Raw genomic sequence first — 22036 nt, 5'->3', positions numbered from 1 at the left:
ATCAGAATCTGGGCAAGCAGATGATGCAGAATCATGGGAAACAGGCTGTGGATTTAAACACAATCAAACTGGACAACACAGGTGAAACAAGACTCATAACACTAGAACTAATAGGTAATGGATCACATACAGCAAGCTAAAGAGCACAACCCCCCCCCCCCCCCCCAAAAAAAAAAAAAACAACCCAAAAAACAAAAAACAAAATACAAACCCAAAACCAAAAACAATGACTCTCACAAACTCAGCTAGTACAGCAAGAGACAACACAATGCTGAGACTGAAAGAGTTAGAAACATGGGGGCTAATGGAGACAGAACTGGTAATGATGGAGATCACCCACAGCCGGAGGTCAATACATCCAGACACACAGGACAGCAATTATGGCTGAATGATTGCAGGACAGCAGGTATGGCTGAGTGACATGCAGGACAACAGATACGGCTGAGTGTCACAGGACAGTGTGTCACTCAGGAAAAAAAAGGGGACATCAGGTATAGGTATAGCTGACTGGCACACAGGATAGCAGGTACAGCCGAGTGACATGCAAGACAGCAGGTACAGCTGAGTGACATGCAGGACAGTGTGTCAGGACAAAAACATGCAGCACAGTTGAATCCTCATTTGCTTTTATTAAGCCTTTCAGTTTAATATGATCTGTTTATTCTGTTCATTGATAAGTCTGTTCACCATTGTTCACCATTCTGAGCCTGTATTACAAGTGCCCATTTACTTGTCTCTGTTCATTTCCATATTTTATGTGTTTATGATTTGGATTTTTGTATACAGTAAAGCTTGGTGTAGTTGCAGGCAATTTCATGTCCATGGTCGTCTGTGGCAGAAGGCTTCACTACATACAGCAGACACTGACTGAGGAAGGTGAGCAGACAGCAACAGCTCCTTGGAAAATGCCCGGACACAACATCATAATTCAAAGCTGCCATTCAATATATGACAAATGCGCTCACTGTCTTGACATGGCTGAGGTGAACCCAAGCGTTTCATGAGAATGAGATGATTGGCCCAAGCATGCATTGCTTCTCCACGTCTGTTGGAGTTCCAGAAATCTTTCAGGATTTGATGGTCCAATCTGTCCACCAAGACCTGATAGAGGTGTTTAGCAAGATTAAGACCATAGAACTATTGCCTCACAACCTTTAGGACTACACCAATAACCCAGCACCACACATTATATTCACACATTCTGTTAAGTAAACTGCCACTGTGTAGGAATACACTGACACAGGGCTTTATCGGCCCATCTACAGTAGGATAGAATGTTGTTGAAAATAAATGGGAGTGAGGGACATGCTGTCTGCAGGTGAAGGAGACACAGCTAAAGTCTCCTCCAAGAATCTGCTCATGGAACTCCTCTATTCTTCTCCAAGAAACTCTGCTGCAGACAGGAATTATGACTTCAGTGCTTCTTGCTATTAAGCTGAGGAGTGGCCTCACTTGCTGGAATGTCATCTCCCTCATTTCACTCTGCACCTCTCCAATCTGAAAGCTTCAGTGACTCACTTATCACCAACACAGATGTTTAGGTTGGTAATTTATTACATTCAGACTAAAGAACACCAAAGCCAACCCTCTGGCCCTTCTACAGTATGTGAAGCAGGATCATCACCAGGATCCATCATACATCCTGCCTTCTGGAATCTTTGGGCAGCTTCTGGAAAATCAGCTGACCAGTTAACAAACTTACTAAGAAGACCTGCATTCCCAAGAGCTTCACTAATCACTCAGACACATATCATGCCAGACAGACCTTTTAACAACCTGAACACTACAGCTCATGAAATTTTATAACTGATGTGCAACTCTCAAAAAACATGATCAGGAGTCTATATATGTATATAATTATGCAGTGCATAGATCCAAGTTAATACCCCCTGAAAATTCCAGAGTTACTGGAACCACTACCCTGTCCCCAAAGATCTTGGTCCTGCATCTCAGTAGATTATTTCCAAGCCATCCCATCTTTTGAGAGAAGTATCACCATTCTTATGGTGTTTGAGCAGTTGGTTTTCTAAGCTTGGCTGCTTTATCTGTTTATCTGGGTTTCCCACTGAGCTCTGGACAGCAGAAGAACACTCCCACCACACATTTCACTACTACAGATTGCTGGAGGATCTGGAACCACAGCACAGAAGGCTGCTGTTTGTGTCTCCGGTATAGAAAGCCTTTATGGAACATTTTACTGTCAGTGTGAGTTTAACATCTGGACGTCATCTCCAGTCAAACTATCAGTCGAGTGACTGAACCAGGAAGTTGGTGAGTGTCTGAGGAGCTTCTGCAGAGACCATCAGATCTCTCAGATTCTAGCCTCCACTGTTTTCCTGTATCCCTGCACAGAGAAAAGGTCTTATCAGAGTACCAGTCCAGGGAGAAAGCCTGGCTACTGCTGACTGTAACCTTCCCCATGTAAGGTTAGTATTAAATCTATGATGTATTGACTCCAATTACCTTCATATTTGTTTTCTTTAGATGCTTCTCCCACACCACCACCCAACAGCCTGATACTGTGAGAGACGTCCCAAAGTGAGAAAATGCAGTCTCCAAAATCTCATGGACTTGAAGGTCTTTGTTTGTCCTGGTTTTGTTTGTTTGCTATTTGGATTTATGTTGAGAAATGATTTAAATGGAGCCTTATTTTAAATCTTTTTGATTTTGTGAGAGAATTTCCTCCAGAAAAAGGAGTGCTTATTCTTACTTCTGAGTGTAAATAATTATGCTCCTAAGCTTTACCCTGCCTTCAGAAGCTGGAAGATTACATTAATATCAGCTATGCAGAAATACAAACTATATATTATGAGCATCTTCAGTACAGTGGCAGGTAGAAACATTCCTTAAGACTTTCACTGGTCTTCATTATTTACTCATAGGATTACTTGCCACCTAACATATCACAATTTATTCTGCATATATCAAACCAATAGCAGTAACTACATTTTAACAATGGACATTCTGTTTTCTGTGTTATAGAGTTACAAAAAAATGTATAATTACAGGATGCAAGCTGGCATAAGAAATGATCTCTCTTGTATTTTCAGTGAGATGATCTGCTTGTCTGTAGCTTTTGTTTTGAGTAAATATGGGCTGTCACCAAAAGTCGCCAGAAGCAGACCTGGTGAAAGGAAACATTATCCCACCTACTGACATGACAAGAACAGGCCAGACTCATGTTCAGCTAATGACTAATGACTCTATAATAACAGAGTTAGTTGGTAAACAATTCTTCCCGCTACACAGATCCTTTCTTTGTGCTTGTCCTGTGCTTGTCTAAAAATGCAGCATTTGTGAATGATCAAAGCACCACTTTTTGACAGAATTACTGCATTTTGAATGTCCCTTAGGGTTATTTTGGTTCAGGGGGTTGTTACATCATGAATTCATTAAGCAACAGACCACTAACAGATGCCAGAGTTTTACTCGTTTCAGATAGCAGTGCACAGAACATCTGCTTCAAGGCAGTTGGTTACAGCTCTACCTCTTGGCATGATTGGTATCATCCAGGGCACTTGAAGATGAGTGTATGCTTCCTGGAGAGCTTTCAAGCTGTCTTTAGGAGGCTTTGGGCATGGGAGACAGAGGATCTTGCTTCCTGCAAAAATAAATGTTTATTATGTATTTTTTCACATTGAATCACCCATAGTTGTTTTGTTCCAGTATACTCATATGTCATTATATATAGTATGGAACAAACTCTAGTACTTATTGTTTATTGCACTTATCATTGTCTAAGATAGAGCTTATGTATTTTGTACTTCTAGGCATCAGCATTGATCCCTGTATTTCTACAGTATTCTAGCTCATTCTGACTAGGATGTATTCTATAAGTAAATGACAAAGCACTTTTGTAAGTTGCTCTGGATAAGAGCATCTGCTAAATGCTGAAAATGGAAATGGAAATGGAAATGGAAAATTGGTACCAAGGAAAGTGCACCCATTCAATCTTGACAGACTACTGCTGGACACTGAAGAGGGATGTTCCTGAGGCCTAATATAGGCAAAACCCATGCATTGTACATTGTAAAGTAACTTTGTACATATTTTAATTGCAATAACAGTCTTATTTATTAATTAGTAATATATAATTAATGTAAGATTTACACACTTAAAAACCATACATGACAAAGAAGTCTAAAAACATTAAAACAGAGTATAAAGCATATTTTAATTAGGGAAGGAAAAGAAAAGCTCACATTTTATTGCCCAGTGAATTGTGAAAAAGGAGACATGAAGGCTCCTAACACACACAGCGCTAATCCCTTTCATAGAGCTGCGCATCCAGGCCAGACTGTCACGGTAGACTGGTACCCAAAAGGGGGAGACACGCCCCCGCAGGACCAGGACCGTGTCATGCGCTTTACTCGATCACAATCACCTGTCTTCTGACAGGAGACACCTGCACCTTACTGACCTCCACATTTATTTATACACCCACAGGTTCGGAAGGACGGAGCTGCATATTAGTAGCCGAATGATGCGAGCCTACTGGAGAGAAGCTACTCCGCTCCTACCCATCCACTAGACTCGGTGACGCGACGTAGAAAAAGTATAAACAATAAAGAACTTGAAAATGGAACTTCGCTTCTCGCTTCCTCTCTGCTGCCTCAGTCGCACAGACAGAGCTGATGCAGCAGTCCTGGGTCATATAAAGGAAAAGGAACAGCAGAATAAGCTTGGCTTACCCTAAAGAGGCAACAAGGATCCAATCATGGGGCCTCTGTGTTGTACCACAGAGGGAAGGGCTGTGTCCTCATGAGCAGATCACTAAGAGATGAGAAGGGACAGGGAATTAAACAGCAAAACACTTTGAGTATCACTCACTAAACCCTTTGTCAACTGGCGCTCTGAAGGCACACACTGCAACGACTGTTCTCTCACTCACCAAACAGAGCACTGTAAAAGTCAAACACCCTAAAGGTGGATGTTTAAGGAATGGGTTATGACCTTACTTTGGTGCATCAAAGTTATTCACTCAGTCAGGTTTACAGGGATGACATTGAAACGTCACTTTGTCACAGCTGCATGCGATTGTGAAGGAGTCGAGAGCATAAGAATAGCAAACCATTTCATGTCTGAGCACACAAAGATTTGGCAGCGATTTTAAATCTTTTCCAGGAAATCAACCATTTATTACCTGCAGAGATTTCTAAGTGTACACACACACACACACACACACACATTCTCGCTCTCACACACACAGACACACTACTAGAGACTGCACATACACTCACTTTTCCATTCAGTAATATTTATTGCTTTTTCCCCTCCTACCTCCTATTTTACGTACAAATAACACATATGGGAGCTATTTGCATCAGGTTTCAGAGTCTTCACCCCCATTGCGCCACCAACCTCTCCCCCAAGCTTCTTTTTGCTTTGGAGAATCTCCACAGACTTGTTTTCTGGATGCATTGCTTTACAGCAGAGCTTTGGTTCAGCTGTGTGATAGTGGATTCCACAGGCAGATCCATGTCTGAGAGGTTCTTAATCCATGGAGCCTCTCTCTGCTCTGCTCCAGCTGTGCCGAGGAGGCTGTTACCACATGCTCAGCCAGCATTCGTTTCCAAAGACCAGAAGACTCGACTGACCTTAGCTTCTCCAGCTCCTGTATTGCTCATCTTCCACACGAAGGCACAAGCTGCAGTTTGTTTCTCCATATAATTGGGACTTGTAACGTTCATGCCCTAGGCTGCTTTAGAATTCCAAAACATAAGAAATTAGCAAATCAAATCAGGGGAAAAGAAACGAGGCATGAATTTCTGAGCAGCGGAGAACTGAGAAGTCACTGCATGCATGGCTGGAAAGGCCTGCAGGTGTTCCATATTTCATGACTTTAAAAAGTGCAGAAAGTCAATGTAGTCTTGCAATGAACTGGACACTGTAACATTTCAAATTTTAGAGGAAATAAATCCTTGAATTACTTATAATTCAGTTTCACTGTTTGTTTGGGTTTTTTTTGGTTTTTTTTGCCTGTTTGGCAGAAAATTTGAGGAGAGGCAACTGTCCCCTATGTATCCACATTTATCTTAACAATTGATTTTCATTTAAACTTTAAATGAATTTATTTTGTTTTCTTTGTCAGTATTGAAAAATGATCACACATTTTTTCAAAATATAATTTTGTTTTGGTTTGAGCAAATATGTTCTTCACCCAGTATGTTAATCCCAGCAATATGCAAGAACTACTTTGATCAAAAGGAAAATGAACTGGAAAGAATTAATTTTCAGCAACTTAATACTGTGCTATCAGATGTTACTGTGTAGCACTTAAGACAAAGGATATATGCGAAGTGTGTATGTGTGTGCGTACGTGTGCGTGCATGTCTGTATGTATGTCTGCCAATGTGCATTTAAAACTTACTTCAATTAGAGTTGAATGGTAGCTAATGGAGTTGAATGCTGGTTAATGGAGCAAAAACAATGGAGGAAAAATGTCTGCATTGAAAAATGCAAATGTAGTCCTTGATTGCAAAATGTATTTTAGAGGCTATTAATGTTTGAAACCTGTTAGAACTCTATCAGGGTAATTATGTCAATCTATAATGTTGGTCATAAAAGACATTCATTAATGCATTATATCAACCAGTGAATGGGACAGTTAAACTAACCTTAGAGCAGGGAAATGAATCAGTAAGACCTCAGGTGAACTGCAAAATGAACATTCAGTGTTGCTGCAGAAATTATTTGTGATATCTTTTATAGAGATGAAACATATTTCTATAGGAATAGTTTCCTCGATCTAGATTAACCCTAGTCCTAAAGTGAAAATCCTTTTTTAGTCTAGTCTTAATCTGGGTCTAGGAAATATAGAATCTGTGGGTCTAGGCCCATATATTTAAGTCTACAACACATATTATTGTTACTGCTTTTTGTGGTATATTAGTGCATGCATGTTCGCGATAGACATGCACACATAGAAGAGCTTCTGTGAGGGTACATACAAGTGTATGAACAGCAAAAATCAGCCAAACCAAGAGGTCAAACCAAGGGACTTCACCTTGCACAATAAAACTGCATCAAACACATTAAATTCTTAACTGGATTAGGTGCGAGTGGATTACAGTAGGTTCCCCCATCCAGTTCAGCCTTCATGATGATGATGATGATGAAGATGAAGGTGTGATGTGGCATATACCACACTGCTCACTATAGTCTCAGCAGTGTGGGTGTGGAATGAAGGGGTCCGGAGGTGCCTGCTCTTTTATCAGAGAGGAAGAGTCAAGTGGAGGTTGGCCACGGTAACAAGGGGCCACAGCACACTCAGAAACAGGATGTTATTCTTAGCCAAATTGAACACCTCCTATTCTGAAACAGAAAGAAAATTGTCCACTGGAAGTCCTCGGGGGGGGGGGGGGGGGGGGGGGAAGAAAATATATAATGTGAGCTATATATACAGTTTGGGGGAGAGGGCAGAGGTGCATGTTATCGAAAGGGCTGCATTACAGGGTTGAGTGTAGGTCAGGCTGCTTGGCTTTACAGTAGAGTGTGGCTATGAACACAGAGCCACAGGAGGTAAACCAGAGCACTAGACACACACACAGACAGCCGCCAGCGTTTGCATGTAGCTTGGCTCCTGTGAGGCTCCACTGTACCCCCATCTCCTGGATCTGAATTTGGATACGCATGCCAGAGAGCTATCAGGCCAGTTCACTTACATGAGGAATGTCTCTTTGCAACCAAACCTCTTGGCAGCCAGGCAAGATGTCTCATATACACATGGACTCATATGCACATGGTCTCCTACACACATGAACTCATGCACACATGGACTTTTGCACACATAGATGAACTCATACACACATGGATGAACTTATACACACATAGACTCATACACATGGACTTGTGCACACATGGACTCGTGCACACATGGACTCGTGCACACATATGGATTTGTGAACACATGGACACATGCACACATGGACTTGTGCACACATGGACTCAAGCACACATGGACGTGTGCACACATAAACACATGCCACTCACTGTGTGTTTGGAGAAGAAAGCTGCAGTGGCATCAGTGACCATGAATGTGTATTAGATGTTTGCGTGCATGTGCTTGCATGTCTGCAAGGACCTCTTGATGAATTACAGCATCAGTACAATGGCTCTTGTGTTGAATCCTCCCTCTCTTTTTTCTAAAGTAGCATTGGATTTGCACATCTAGTCTCTTTACATGATTTACCTGAATTACACAGCAACATTATTAACCTCTTTAGGATTTGTTTAGCTGTTGGAGTCAAACAAAGCCCAAATAAGAGATAGATACTCCTTTTGTGGTGTTCTAGGAGGAGGAGATTAACTACTCTGTATAGGAGATGTTGACTTTCAGCAAAGATGGTTTGCAGATTGTCACTAGCCAGCAAAGCTCCTGATTTAGTTATAAACAAACAGGAGCTTATGCAAAAAAAAAAAGTGCTGGTGGCAGTGACATCATGGATGAAGCTAATGTAAAATGTTGTGAGTCATTTTTCCAGTGTACTTCCAGTATACTTTTTCCAGAGCACTTTTTCCAATTTGTCCTGTTCAAAACTTCCCCCTTTGATGTTTTAGCAAAGTTATTCATGACTAAATATGTAGTCATTGACAACCTGGAAATCACCTTTAAAAAAAATATATGTTACTGTCACTTTTGATGCATTATTACAATTTCAGTTGTTTTTGGTTCTGCATGTTGGCATTCATTCAGGAAGCAACATTGTTTCCACACCAGTCTAACCAAAGTAGTCTCGCCTGGAATCACCTTAATTTATATTCAGTCCCTATAACCCACAGCCAACCACTGGAAAACAAGCACAATAAATCACTGTCCTCGCAATGCCTTCATGACAGGCAGAGATAGAAATGAAGGCAATATGTCACTCAGCTACAGTACTGCAAATGCCTGCTGTGCCATGAGGATCAATGCAGCCCACATAGGCAGGTCTGACAGGGTGGCAAGCCCCAGCTTGGGGCCTGCGCTGTATATAGCACCATCTGCAGATGCATCATCTAACAAAGTGGCGGCTCAAGTGCTGCTCTGTGCATCCAAAGGATTGTAATAGTGCTGTAAATACATGTAAATATACATTTTTGTTTGTTGACATTTGCAACCACAACAAAGAGATTTACATTTATCAGCATTAAGTCTGCATAGACATTTGGTATTATGACTGCCCAGACATTGCGAGTTGGCTCTGTTTTCTCTTTATCCTTTTGGTGATTGATGAGGAGTAGAAAATACTTGGATGTGGCCTCACCCCTGGTGCCTCAGCTTATGAGTCAAATCTATGCCACGACACTACTAGGCTTATTTGGACATAGTGAGTTTAGGAGCTTTGGGGGCATGTGGTATTGTTATTGATCTGCTATTGTGCACTGCTGGACACCAGTGGGTGGAGGTATCAAGGCACAGCTTATCACAGATCACACATCGCAGTGTTTCAGTCCGCCATTCCATGACCTTCTCTGTTTTCACTCTTGGGTGCACACACACACAGTGCTGGAGTCAGGCCATTTCTTTCCAGCAAACAGGATGTCCAGCAGAGAGCCTCAAAGGCCAGTGCCATGTCTGATCTCACTCCCTTAGGAAGTACCTGCAGGCTTCAAATAAACTCTAGGATAACACTGTGGGGACGCTTTAGCCCACTAGTTCCTGTACTGATTCAAGTCATGAAATACCATTTTTTGGTCAGTTTAGAAATGTGAATCACAGTCCAGTCATATGGTTGCTGGCCCTGCCATCAGAAAACCAAGTAAGAGTTTGTGTGGCAAACCATAATGGCTTTTAGTAGGTGAGCCATATAACACCATGCAAGCTGCCACCCTTAGAAGGTGGGAGAGGACAGAAGCAGGACAGAAGCTCACTGGACTCTTTGTAGATACCAAGAATAGAAGAGATCTCAAATCTTTGCTGGCGAGGAACAAAGATTAAATAAATAGGCCCCTCCTTTAATCTCTCTAATCTCTCTAGGTTCCTCCCTCTCATTTCCGTCCTGGGGGAGAAAAAAAACACTGAAAAATACACTGAAAAATACAGGTTTTATAGTTATAGCTAAAACACCACTGTTTAATTAATACCTGAATGTAGCTGAACAGAAATAAAGACTAAGTGTTAATTCAGGACTACAAAATTTCAAAACTTCAAAAGTTAATCAAGTCAAACCCATATAAGCCAACTGAATTTTGTTGTTGTTTTTTTAATAGGATTATCAAGAAGAATCCATTTTATTGTGATTGGTCTTCACTAAGGTCAAAGGCTTAACAAAGACGATGTTGTCATTCTTTCTGAGATATACAGCTACACATAAGATGAACTGATGTGAGAAAAACACCAGGGAGACTCTAAACGAGAGACTATCAGGTCACAGCACTTCAGACTGTGTCATAACAAGAATCAGACCCATGACGAAAACATGCGGTTCTGCTGAACCCTATTCATGCTCAGTTACCGCACATATTTCAAGCAGAGCAATTCTCATCCTGTCACACAGGTTTTTTATCCACCGTCGTAGACTCCTGCCCAGAGACACATATTTACCTCCCAGATTTCAGCATAGAGAAGACTTCAGACCATACGTCACCCAATTTAAAGTTACTATGTTAAGGAAGATAAAAATCATCATGGCCATGTATGGTACAAAACAACAGAACGTGTCTGAGGATGGATGAATCCATTTTAGTATAAATGAGTATGAATATGATATAAGTGTCTCTTAGTCTCTCTGAGAACCTGGGAAGGAAAGTGAAAGAGTGGAGAATCTCTGAAGCACAGAGACCACACTTCCACATTTTTTGCCATTATGGCAACACTGTTTATCATCTTTTGTTTATTGATGTCTTTACATAAGGGTCTGAGGAATCGCTTATGTTAAAAGAACATCACTCACCTAAAGCCAGTCCACTGGTTATAGAATTGATAATGTTATGTTTCATGGCTGTGATGTTGTCTTTCTCCTTTGCTTTATGGGCATTTTATGGCATTTTCTTCTCACCTGCACTACACATCCTACCAGGCAAACTGCAGATTAAGCAAACATGATCACATTTGTAATCCTTTCCATTAATTTCATTTTAGCTACTTGTATTCAATTATTGGTCATTAAACTCTTAATGCAACATTCACTTTTGCTGCAGAAGCAGGAAGAATTATCTCACAGGCATTGTCAAAACTAAGATTACATATATCCTTTGTGAATCCCAAATCATCATACTAATTCTTGATCAATTACCATGCTCCAACAGGGAACTGTCAGAATTCCTTAGCACTGACCTTTCATTCTAAATTATTTCTATACTATCAAATAATCAGAATACAGAATATATAACTAGAACAGAGAATGCAGAATAACAGAATAACTGTAGAAAGAGGATTCTGAGTCCCCATCTTATTAGATGCCCACATCTTCAGCCTCACTAAGACAAACAGCACTGTTTAGTTTCAAACCAAGTCACGCAGCAGTAGCTACCATTTAGGAGCATGAGAAAGCCTTCACCATGTCCCTGAACACAGTTCAGTGTAACACACAGGTCACCATGCTGCTGAACACAGTTCAGTTTAACACACAGCACTGCTGAAACTTTATGGCGTTCTGAAGGTGCAGGACTCTGAAAATGATTTCTTTGTGATCCTCCCTTGAGTTTTCAAGCTACTTTATACCACTCATGTGTCCTCTAATTATCTGGTACGTTTGCTGGGTAGGGCTGTCAGACCTGGGGTTAAAGGGGCTCAACTTTAAAGTGTGCTTTGTTACCTAAAGTCTGTTGTGCTGAAGCCCTTTGCACACACACAAAGTCATACTTCAGTTAATCTGGTTTCCTTGTGAGAATTAAAGGCAGAAATAGCACTTCCACAAGCCACTGCTCATGCTAGGAGAGAAATTAAAATTCACACTACAGTCATTTGGCGTTTGGGCCTTTTTAAATGAAGCAATAAAGTAAAATTATAAATCTGTAATTTAGCCACTGACTCTTCGACCTACTCGGGAAGACAAAATACTTCAGGTAAATTGTACAAAGCTTGTGCAGTTAACATATTTTCTATTCCTTTCCCACATTCTTTTTACTATCCATGAGATCATCAGGGCTTTCCCAAAAAATAGCTTTTTTAAGGATAGTGCATTGAAAACACTTATTGTAAAGAATACATATATTTTGCTATTGGTATTTTGCTATTTATCCATTAAAGACAATGGTTGTTAATGGATTTCAAAAAGGCAGGATGGCCTACCCTATAGCTTAGGAGAATGAGGTGGTGGTTGCCATTAGCAAAAGGAACTACTGTGAACTGTCATATAACCGCAACCACTGGATAATCACTTACCAGGAGTCACACACCTCTGCTCAGTCAAAGCATGCTCTATAAAAGCCTGTTTTCCCCTTTCACACTAGAATCATTCTTCCTCGTCTAGGCAGAAGAGCTGTTGCTTCAAATGGACGTTTTTAGGTTGTTTCTAATGAATGACAAATGGCAGAACTCAGGAGGTGTAACATAATGTACACTGGAGTCTATCTTTTCTGCCTGTGGATGGTGCCCAGAACCAGTTAGATTCTAGAGAGACAGAGGCATCACTTAACTAAAACTGTCACAATCTTTTCCTATGTTACATCAATGTCTAGCAAAAATTAGAAATTAGTTTGATACATTATCTGAATCTCTGTAACATAATGCAACATTAGTGCAATGCACATTAGTGTTATACAATGTGCCTTTGAAACTCCACGGTCCAAGTAGAACATAATGGTAATTATAAGCCTTTCTTTGGTACAAAATGTCATTTAGGTCAGAACCTCAAAATGTGGGACATAATCAGAGTTATTTACACTTGGCACCGATGCTTTAAACCTTAATCTTTTTGGCAAATTAAAATCACTCGGTATCAGGGCTTTGTCGCGGTACAAACTCGTCACGTGACCCAAGTGAGCGACTACCTGCCCGAGGACATTTTTGAGACCCACTGACTGATTTAATTCAGAAGTGTTTACAAATGCACTACAATTTAAATTCAATAACAGAGAAGTCATGAAAAAGAAAAAAATATTTGTATAGTTGAATAATCCGAAGCATCAAAACCACTGAACAACTGTAAACAAATTTAAAATGGATACAACAGGTTAAGGTGGGGTTACATTATTTTTGTATTTTTTTTTACCATGTTTAGGTGGGGCTACACAGCGGCGTAGCGCAAAATTATGGGGCTCCGCCACAAGAGGCAAGGTAGAGGCCCTTTTATTTAGTTTATTTACATTCCCATCCTGGTGGGCTCAGTTCGAGGCCCCCCGCAGCGCGTGCACTAAGTGCCCCTCCTCTACGCTAGTGGGGTTACATAATTATTTACCATTTATGTTTTTCCCAAAAGTGTAAAACATACACAGACTATCTGTAGAAGTGTTGTAGGACATACAGCGAGTTCTGTACCGAAAAATCCCCAACAAAATCGAACTCAACCTGCGATAGTTCCGGATCCTGGCGGTATTTCTAGAACAAGCAGCGTTGCAGATCGGTTGGTCTATAACCTCGCTCCTGTGCTACTAGTGTGGCGTGGTGTTTTCCTGTTTTCCTGAGACTGTGTTTTTCAGAGCCGATATACATTAGCCCTCCCTTCGCTCCACTCATCCAATGACGGCGCCGTAACCCAGTCCGGCCTCAGCCGCTAAATGAAGGAGACTGTGGGGGGAGGGTCACGTGTGTACACACTGTAGAGTTCAGTACCGCTCCATTCGTAGTAAGTCGTCAACGTCCTCCCATTTCAAGAACAAGCCCCGTCAGACTAGAGACCAAACTACCATATGAAACACTATTTAGCACGTTAAATAACACTTTGATCAGGCGCATTTTCCATAAATAATTTTACACAAAGTGGGCATACTACATTTCGTAAATTCTGAGACATCTTGAAAGTCTCCGAGGAGAAATGTCAATGGAAATCAAACAGAACCCGATGCCTCCGTAGAACTGTCGTGGTGCCAGAAATCCGTTGGTGAGTAGCCTATACTCGTTTTTTGAAGTTGTTCAAGTAAAATTATGTCTAAAATAAACTTTTTGTATTGTGCTAGTTTCAAAAGTTTAAACCTAAGTTCAAAATTGTAGCTAGTATAGTTTTAAAGTTCACGAAGAAGAAATATATCAGGTTATAAATAGGCTGCTTTAATCACTTCAAACGTAGCTAGATGTTGATTTTGTGACAGTTCACTCTAACGGGAACGTACAAATCGATGTTGATATTCAGTCAATGGGGGTTAATGTCAGGACTACTTTGGCCATACGTCTCAATTTCTAATAATTTGCATAATGGATTCAGGACGCGGACTGTTTTTAGTAGGTTACAGTTGTTTCAGAGGGTAGTTTTGGCTGTGTAACAAGATATTTGTTGTTTGTTTTTTGGTCTGTCGATTATGAATCGCTCTCTGGGAGGAAAAAAATCACCTACCTGAAAATCCGTTCTTTACTTATGAGAACCTGCACGTGAAAGAGCGCGAGGCAACGATTCAACGCACTGATCTGAGAACAGATTGCCCTAATTTTGATTGCTACGATGTATTCCAGTGTAAGAATACTAAAATTGGCTGTAGTTAGAAGTGTTTTTAAATATAGCCTATAGGCTATTAAACTGGGTCTGGGCTAGTCTGACAGGTGGTAGACCTTTGTTAATTTTCCCTCTGTTTTAATACTTGGGATGAAATGGTCAAAAAGCAGTACATTATCTGCTACAGTTTAGAGTTAAAGTAATCTTTTAGACCTTTTGGATGGCGGACAGCTCATAACACTCACAGATTGGTCTTAACCTGGTGATCTACCGATGCTATAATGCTCTTGCACGCGATCAAGATTAATGTAAATAAATAAATACATGAATAAATGATCATTTTTGAAAGATAGTTGTTTACTGTGATTCACGCTAGTGATTTTAATACTGTTGTTGGGGCTTTAAGACTGAAATCTGACGGGACTGTAAATGAATCAGCATTCATAAATGCCACAGTATCACTGATGTCCTATTTCTAAATTGAGCTTTTATGTGATTTCTTTTTTAAAATTCATGAGTCAGTATTCCATTTGGTTTTTTTTTGTGTGGTTTTTTTTTGTTTTTCAAACACTCAGATTATGCACTTCATTTCAGGAGTCAAACTGTAGAATGTCTAGCCAGCGTAAGAGTGCAGAACTCGCCTAGCCGGTTTCCTGTTGGCAGATGGCAGATGACGAGAGATAACGTTCTGAGTATTATGACGCTGATGTGTTTTTAGGTCAAGACAGTTCCTTATCATTATCATCTTGGTCAGACCACCCCAAATTGGATTACAAAATCAAGTAACCATATTTAGATCAAATATTGAAAAACTGTAATTATACACTTATTAAACTATACCTTATGGTCATTAATCACATTGGAATGGAACAATTTCAACTTTCTATGCACCATTATCTTGCTAATGAGATTTTTGCCTTTTAGGCTTTGACTCTAAAACATCCCCAATATCAGAGGGAGGCTATTTTGTTTACTTTAAGGACAACCCGTCACTCATGGAACTAGTGTTGCTAGAAGGATAATGAAATGTGCACTTGTTAACACATGGCAGAAGTTCATAAAATGTTCTGCAAGACAGCAGAGTTCCTCACTGAATCCCAGTGTGCACTCTGGACAAGAGTGGTGTGTTCTCTGGAGAAGAGAGGTGTCTGCTTTGGAGAAGAGCAATGTGTTCTCTGGAGAAGACCAGTGTGGTGTGCTGTCTGGAGAAGAGTGGTGTGTTCTATGTAGAAGAGCAGTGAGAAGAGCAGTGTGTTGTATGTAGAAGACTAGTATGCTGTCTGTAGAAGAGCAGTGTGTTCTCTGGAGAAGAGCAGTGTGATCTCTGGAGAAGAGCAGTGTGTTCTATGGAGGTGACTGGTGTGCTGCACTATCCTGCTGAGCTGAAGTGCATTTGAGTTCACACCATGAAGATGAAAGTAAAAATGGTTATTTCTTTCCCTCCTGAATTCGCAACTGTTGTGTGCATTTTTAATGTCTTGTTGTTGTATGGTGTCTCATGAGGGTAATACCAATTAATGAGAAGAAAAAATCAATAATACGAGTCCATCTGTTTAAGCTCATTAAGTTTCTCTTTGAAAACAAACTGGATGTCTGTATAATCGGGCTTTTTAGAGACACAATATTTGGCAAAAGTTCTGTCGATGGCAGCCGGATATGTAAATTATGTATGATTAAATTTTCATAACCAAATAAGCTCCTGCATGTAGCAATTTTCATCATTTTCCACAACTGACCATCTGCAGTAGAAATATGAAAACCTTCTTACAGTAATGAATGGAGAGAAGTATGTTAAGTGGGACTGGGTCACACACATTTATTAATAAGTTCACTATGCCCTCCAACATCTCAGCCTGGAATACATGATGTCAGAAGGATTTGTGCCACTTCTTTGCATCAGTTTAATAGCTGAATGGAGATGTATAACAAGTCGGGCAATAAAAGCTGTACACTTCAATGATAAACAGCCTCTGTGCCTTCTGCTTGGACCAAGTGAGAAGCCGTGTCAGAACCAGATGAGAGACAGACACAGGTGGAAATTCCGTCTCACATAATGGAATATATAATGGAGTATATTTGATGTCTGTACTTGGGAATCGCTTGTACACCTTAGTGAAGCAGCTATTCATGATTATGCCTTGTCCCTTTGATCTGTTTTTTTGCACCATTGTAACCCAGTTTCACATGTGTGATGCTTATAGACTGCACACATTACAGGTTAAGTTGTAATCTGTGCTCCTGCTTTACCCTGCTTTTCTACAAAAATCCCTGTCATGTGTGTGCAAAGCTCAGAAAGTGTAGTCATGTGAACTTGCACAGCCTGAGGGGGTTTCCTATTTTAGTGTATATCAAATGGTGGGTGTGGAGCAGGCTTATCTCTGCACTCCCATCAAGCAGTGCAAGCTCACAGCCCCAAAGTGTCAGGCTCCCTCAGCACTGCTCGCTCCATAACAAAACCGCCCTAAATTGTCAGGCTCCCTTGGCACCACTCACTCTGTAATTGGGCCTGCTCGTGTGAAGGTGTTGTATGTTTGATAATGCCGGTTGAAACGGAGTGTACTCGTAGGTGGGCCCTTGGCTTCGTGGCTGGCTCTGGACTCTCCCAATGGTGCGAGGGCTGAATCAAGTTCAGTGGGATTTTTTTTTCCTCAAGTAGCCTCTGGCAGCAGTTCTCAGTGATGGTCATGAAGTTGGAAATTGATAAATGAAAGCGTTTGGCTCATGCTTTGTCCAGGCCATGTGCCCAGAGTCCCCTGGTCTCAGGAGGTGAGCATAATCAGAGAAAATAAGGGAGATGTGTTGAACAGCTGAACCTCCACCATGAGCCCGCTTGTCCTGGCCACAGCCAGTGAGGGTTTCATTCAGAAGCTTGGAGTGGCACTTTAGTGCCATCAGCACAGCATGAACCTGCCTGTTAGACAGCAAAGACCTTTCCTGCACTGTAAAGCTGTAGAAAGGCATAGCTGTTTGTGCTGTTTATCTTAATGTACCAGCAGTTAAAGTAACTTATGTGGGGTTGCATGAGACTCTGTGTAAACACTGAGTCAGTGTTTGCACCTGTTCTTTGGAGGCTGTGTGGTAAGACCTTTCCCAGGGTAATCCCACACTCCTCGTGTCTCCTATTCCACAGTCTCTGTGGTGAGATCAGGATTCCAGGAGCAGCACGAACTGGCAGCACATCAATAAGGTTTGTTTATTCCAAACAGTGGGCTTTTGACATCAAGTTAAGAGGACTGCCTAACATGAATGTTAGTGGCTATATATTGTTGGTTAGACCACCATGCAAGATTGATTCGAACTCTTGGTGAATCCTCATTTTTGACTCTGTAAGTGTGCACACACATGGTGAGGTGTGATAGGATATTGCAGACTGTCTGTAGGGAGTCTTGTATGAGCTGTTCAGTGCTGTTTGTCCTGAGGCCAAAACAGCTTCTGTATTGCTGAGACAAGAATGCTCACTTTGCTGGGCACCTGCTCCGATGTGCTCCGTTGTGCTCTGATGTGTGTCTGGTGTTACAGACCAGGCTGACAATGCATATTCACATGCAATGTTCAGTTCAGTGTCTTTTTCTTTCCTTTATTTCTTGTTTCCAGGAATACACATGCCAGTCCGTGTGACCTATGAAACAGTATTAGGCCTAATGTGGACAGAATGTGTGTTATGTAACTGTGTTGCAGGCTTGGCCCTTTTTTATCCATGGTGAAGTAGTGCTCTGTATTTGTCTGTGACCTCACCACAAACTCTGACCTCTCCACTCTGGCCTTGCTGTGTCACGTTTCACCCCCATAAAACCACCTACAGTCTGAGAGAGAGAGAGAGAGAGAGAGAAATGTAACAACATGTGTGAAGTGGCTGTAGTAAGGACAGACAGAGGCCAGACATGTTTGGGAGCTGAGAGCAAACACTACCAGCGTGCTGCTGGCAGTGGAGCTTTTTACCTTGAACCCCCAGAGTGAGAGAAGCAGGGAGATGGAGAGAAGCCTGAGCACTCATGCAAAAGCATTAGAAGCACTGCAGTCAGTGCTAAACCAGCACAGCCCTGGAGCTTGCACGATGTGCTCAGACTGTGAGATACAGGGAAGTGGAATTAGCGGTGTAACCCTGGGCATAATGACTTTGCAACATCAGTCTGTTTGAGTAGGAACAGTTCCTCTTGCTCTTCTTCTCTGTGTGGTTTCTTAAAGAATAGTTTAAAGTGTTTAAACCAAAAATTACAACGCCCTTCATCAGCAGGCACCTGGATCGAACACATTCAGATGTCCCATGATCCATATCTGAAGATAAAATTAAAACCCCTTTCTGTAGTAAGCCAATGATAATCTGCAATAGCTATAATCTTTTCACTGTCAGAAATATGGTTTTGTGACACTAGGAATAAGCATTTGACAAGTTGTTCCTGATTTCTCTTGCAGCTGACTCAGAGATCCACTTACTTGCAGGCTGCCTCGTCATGTGGAGCTGCATGATTTACAATGAGACGGGAGGGAACGTGGAGGCAGAGCTGTGCCAGGACCTGGGCCTCATTCTGTCTGTGCTATCCCTCTTCTACCTCGTTGTGTGCTTCCCGGTCAGCCTGTGCTACAACGCCTTGCTGGTGGCCGTTAACCTCTCCAACAAGGTGTCCATGACCATGCCAGATGTCTACTTTGTCAACATGGCCATCGCCGGGTTGGTGCTCAACCTGGTGGCACCCGTTGAGCTCCTGGGCCCTGGCTTTACACGTTGGCCCGCTTGGGAGTATGACGATGAAGTCTACATCACCCTCCTCATCCTCTTCAACGTGTCCTCACTGGTGATCATGTACTCCACCACGCTGCTTAGCCTGGATTACTACATTGAGCGTGCTCTGCCCCGCACCTATATGTCCAGTGTCTACAACACCAAGCACGTGTGTGGCTTCATCTGGGGCGGCGCTGTGCTCACCAGCTTCTCCTCGCTGCTGTTCTATGTCTGCAACCACGTGTCTGCCAAGATCATGGAGTGCTCCAAGATGCAGAACCGTGAGGCGGCCGATACCATCATGCTGCTCATTGGCTACGCTGTGCCTGCCGTGGCCGTGCTGTACGCCTCGACCCTCATCCTGCGCATCCGTAAAGAGGCCACGCCCCTGGACCAGGACTCTGCCCGGCTGGACCCCTCCACCCATAGGCTGCTGCTGGTCTGTGTGTGCATGCAATTTGCACTGTGGACACCCTACTATGCCAGCCTGCTGGTGCTGACGCTGGCAGAGGCGCCGGGGGCTCGGGCGACTGGGACGCGTCAGGCCACGGCCTATGCCTTCCTGTGCGGTGTGGCACAGGTGCTGGCCTTCTGCAGTAGCTTCGCCATGCCACTCATATATCAGCAAATGAACCAGAGCTTCTCGCACAGGCTGCAGCGTCTGCTTAAACGCCTGCCCTGTGGAGACCGTACGTGCCCTCACGAGCACACAGCCGCAGTGCAGCAGGCGGCCACGTGAGGGTCACGTGTGACCTTCCTTTGACACCTCTTCACTATCCCACGCTGCATAACACGCTGCATGACCCACAGACCCCCAGAATGCATCTGTATGTGGAAACTGTGCAAAACCTTTGGCAACAATCGGAACTTTTTAGCCTGGGTAACTCTAAAGTGACCTAAAGTTATCCTGAAAATGGGCAAATAAGAAGAAAAAACACTCAGTGCTGTTTTTGAGAAAGCTGTCATCTGTTCTATGGAGTATGTCTCTCAGCAAGCAGAAATTCTATTCCCCATCCACCTGTCTGTTTTCTAGAAGAGATACTTGAAAATACATATGGTAGTTGTCTGTTATAAGACATGGCATGACATCCTAACATAATACTTTGTGACCAACCTTAACACATTTGTCTCAAGACAAATGGTTACCGACAAAATTTATTAACTCCTCGATTCTGGAATATTCTCATACCAGTCTCCAATAACTTTAACTAACTCATAATGTTAGCATGCTAAAAAAACATCAATACCTTAGATTATTACATTCTAGTGGGCATTACTCAATAATATGCTATTAAATACAGACCACCTGGAAATATCTAAGAGTACCTGATTTCAGTGTACACAGAAAAAGTATGCATGTATGTATGTATGTATATGTGCATGCGTGCGAGCGAGCGTGCGTGCGTGCGTGTGTTGTGTGCGCGCATGCATGTGAGTGTATGTGTGTGTGTGTGTGTGTGTGTGTGTGTTTGCTACCAGGCTGATGTGGTCTAAACATTCTGCTGCTCAGAAGTATTGTTGCAGAAAAAGATTATTCATTCATACTGGAAAATTTTAATTCTTAAATAAATTAAAAAGGTATTGGAGAACACAATTCAGACATTATGATTATTATACTTTGAATAGTTTGTACCAGATACAAAATCATTCCTTTACCTACATGTATTGCTTGTTTATTGTAAAAACAAGCAATGGTTAAATAGTATAATGTAGCCACAGCCACAGACATTCCCCATGTTGCTGTATGCATTTTCCTGGTGCCGGGGAACAACTACTGGAGTGGGAAAGCTCCTGTAAGCTCTTCTCTCAGAAGCTTCACTAAGTTAAGAAGACGCAGGTTTTTTGAACCAGCTCTGAGAGCAGCAAGGTTGAATTTTGGCCACTGTCTGTCTGATGATCATCCCCACTGATTGTTATGACAGCTTTAGCCCTGCAAATATTTTAGTCAAGAAGGTTGTAGGAAACGCCATACTCAGTTAATAATTATTTGAAAGTGATCAAAGTCCTGTAGAGTACAGTTAAAACTTTTTTAAAAGCAAATAAGCTTGTTTAATTTAATTGGCTTGAATAAAAGTATAAAACTGGGTTAAAACAAACCAAAACATCAAAAGGCTTAATCAGTTTTAAGTGTGTTAACTAGGCTTGCTGGCCTATACAGTATATAATTCCAGCTAAAAGGTTCAATTTGTCAATTAGGTCAAACACATTCAGTTCTATGGAAGGTTCTCAATCCTCATACAGATGTGGGTTTTGCAGTAAGCATTGCACTGTGCATGAATTTAAAATAAACAAACCTCAAACAGGATAAAAGCATAAGCACTTCTAACTTCAGGACAGGACGAAATTCTGAGGTGGGAAAATGACAGTGTTCCTGCTTGCTTAATGTTTTGCTATGTTAAAAATTCATATACTGTCTTCTTGGTCTTGAGCCAATGGACATTTTACCAAAATAGAATATATATTTGAAAGAAAGTACTGTATGTGCATTGTGAGGAAAATATATGATTTAATATCCACTTCTGTAGCAAGAGGAGAGAATGTATTTTTCATAAGGAGAATTAAAACAGTTAACCCCACTGAAACAGCATCTACAAAGCTATGACCATTTTTAGTGCATTTATGCCAGTATAAATGTATAATATTAAATAGGTGTATATATTGTTTGTCAGAGATTTACTGGAATAGGGAACATGTCATTGCAGAATTACAGTATTGTTTTCTCAGAGATTTATTTAGTTACTGATGACAGCAATCATGTTCCATACTGAGTCAAAGACTTCAGCTCAATAAACTAACATGAATATTA

The 22036-nt window shown here is 41.6% G+C and overlaps 1 protein-coding gene and 2 long non-coding RNA genes across 13 annotated transcripts in view; 2 read left to right on the top strand and 1 right to left on the bottom strand.

Annotated features, from left to right (window-relative positions):
- LOC113573564 (uncharacterized) overlaps positions 1-4662 on the top strand; it is a 7160-nt gene extending 2498 nt beyond the window's left edge. The window contains exons 2-4 of one of the 3 annotated variants that reach the window (XR_014117516.1): positions 787-876; positions 2485-2577; positions 4447-4662. This is a non-coding gene — a long non-coding RNA (uncharacterized LOC113573564). The remainder of the gene's footprint in view (positions 1-786; positions 877-2484; positions 2578-4446) is intronic. The other 2 variants (XR_003410223.3, XR_014117515.1) reach the window with 2 other exon arrangements.
- The window catches only part of LOC113573665 (uncharacterized), a 22155-nt gene extending 7631 nt beyond the window's left edge, over positions 1-14524 (bottom strand). For 2 of the 8 annotated variants that reach the window (XR_014117521.1, XR_014117524.1), the window contains exons 1-4: positions 12308-13538; positions 4692-4773; positions 3930-3997; positions 3488-3601 (exon numbers count right to left, since the gene is read on the bottom strand). This is a non-coding gene — a long non-coding RNA (uncharacterized LOC113573665). Of the gene's footprint in view, positions 1-2865; positions 3602-3929; positions 3998-4691; positions 4774-5597; positions 5616-12307; positions 13539-14414 lie in introns of those variants that run through there. The other 6 variants (XR_014117525.1, XR_014117523.1, XR_014117517.1 and 3 more) reach the window with 6 other exon arrangements.
- On the top strand, positions 13716-22036 carry gpr146 (G protein-coupled receptor 146). 2 transcript variants are annotated; one of them, XM_027003574.3, is made up of 2 exons: positions 13716-13964; positions 18951-22036. In XM_027003574.3, exon 2 carries the CDS (start codon positions 18962-18964, stop codon positions 19967-19969), a length of 1008 nt encoding a protein of 335 aa, XP_026859375.2. In that variant the 5' UTR covers positions 13716-13964; positions 18951-18961; the 3' UTR covers positions 19970-22036. The 2 variants fall into 2 exon arrangements, with proteins under 2 accessions (XP_026859375.2, XP_026859293.2); XM_027003492.3 differs by having other exon boundaries at positions 13718-13964; positions 18924-22036.

The sequence above is a fragment of the Electrophorus electricus genome, chromosome 2 (genome assembly GCF_041902795.1).
Source record: "Electrophorus electricus isolate QZ-2024a chromosome 2, ASM4190279v1, whole genome shotgun sequence".
NCBI classification, from domain to species: domain Eukaryota; kingdom Metazoa; phylum Chordata; class Actinopteri; order Gymnotiformes; family Gymnotidae; genus Electrophorus; species Electrophorus electricus.
This window is presented reverse-complemented; position numbering and strand designations above follow the sequence as displayed.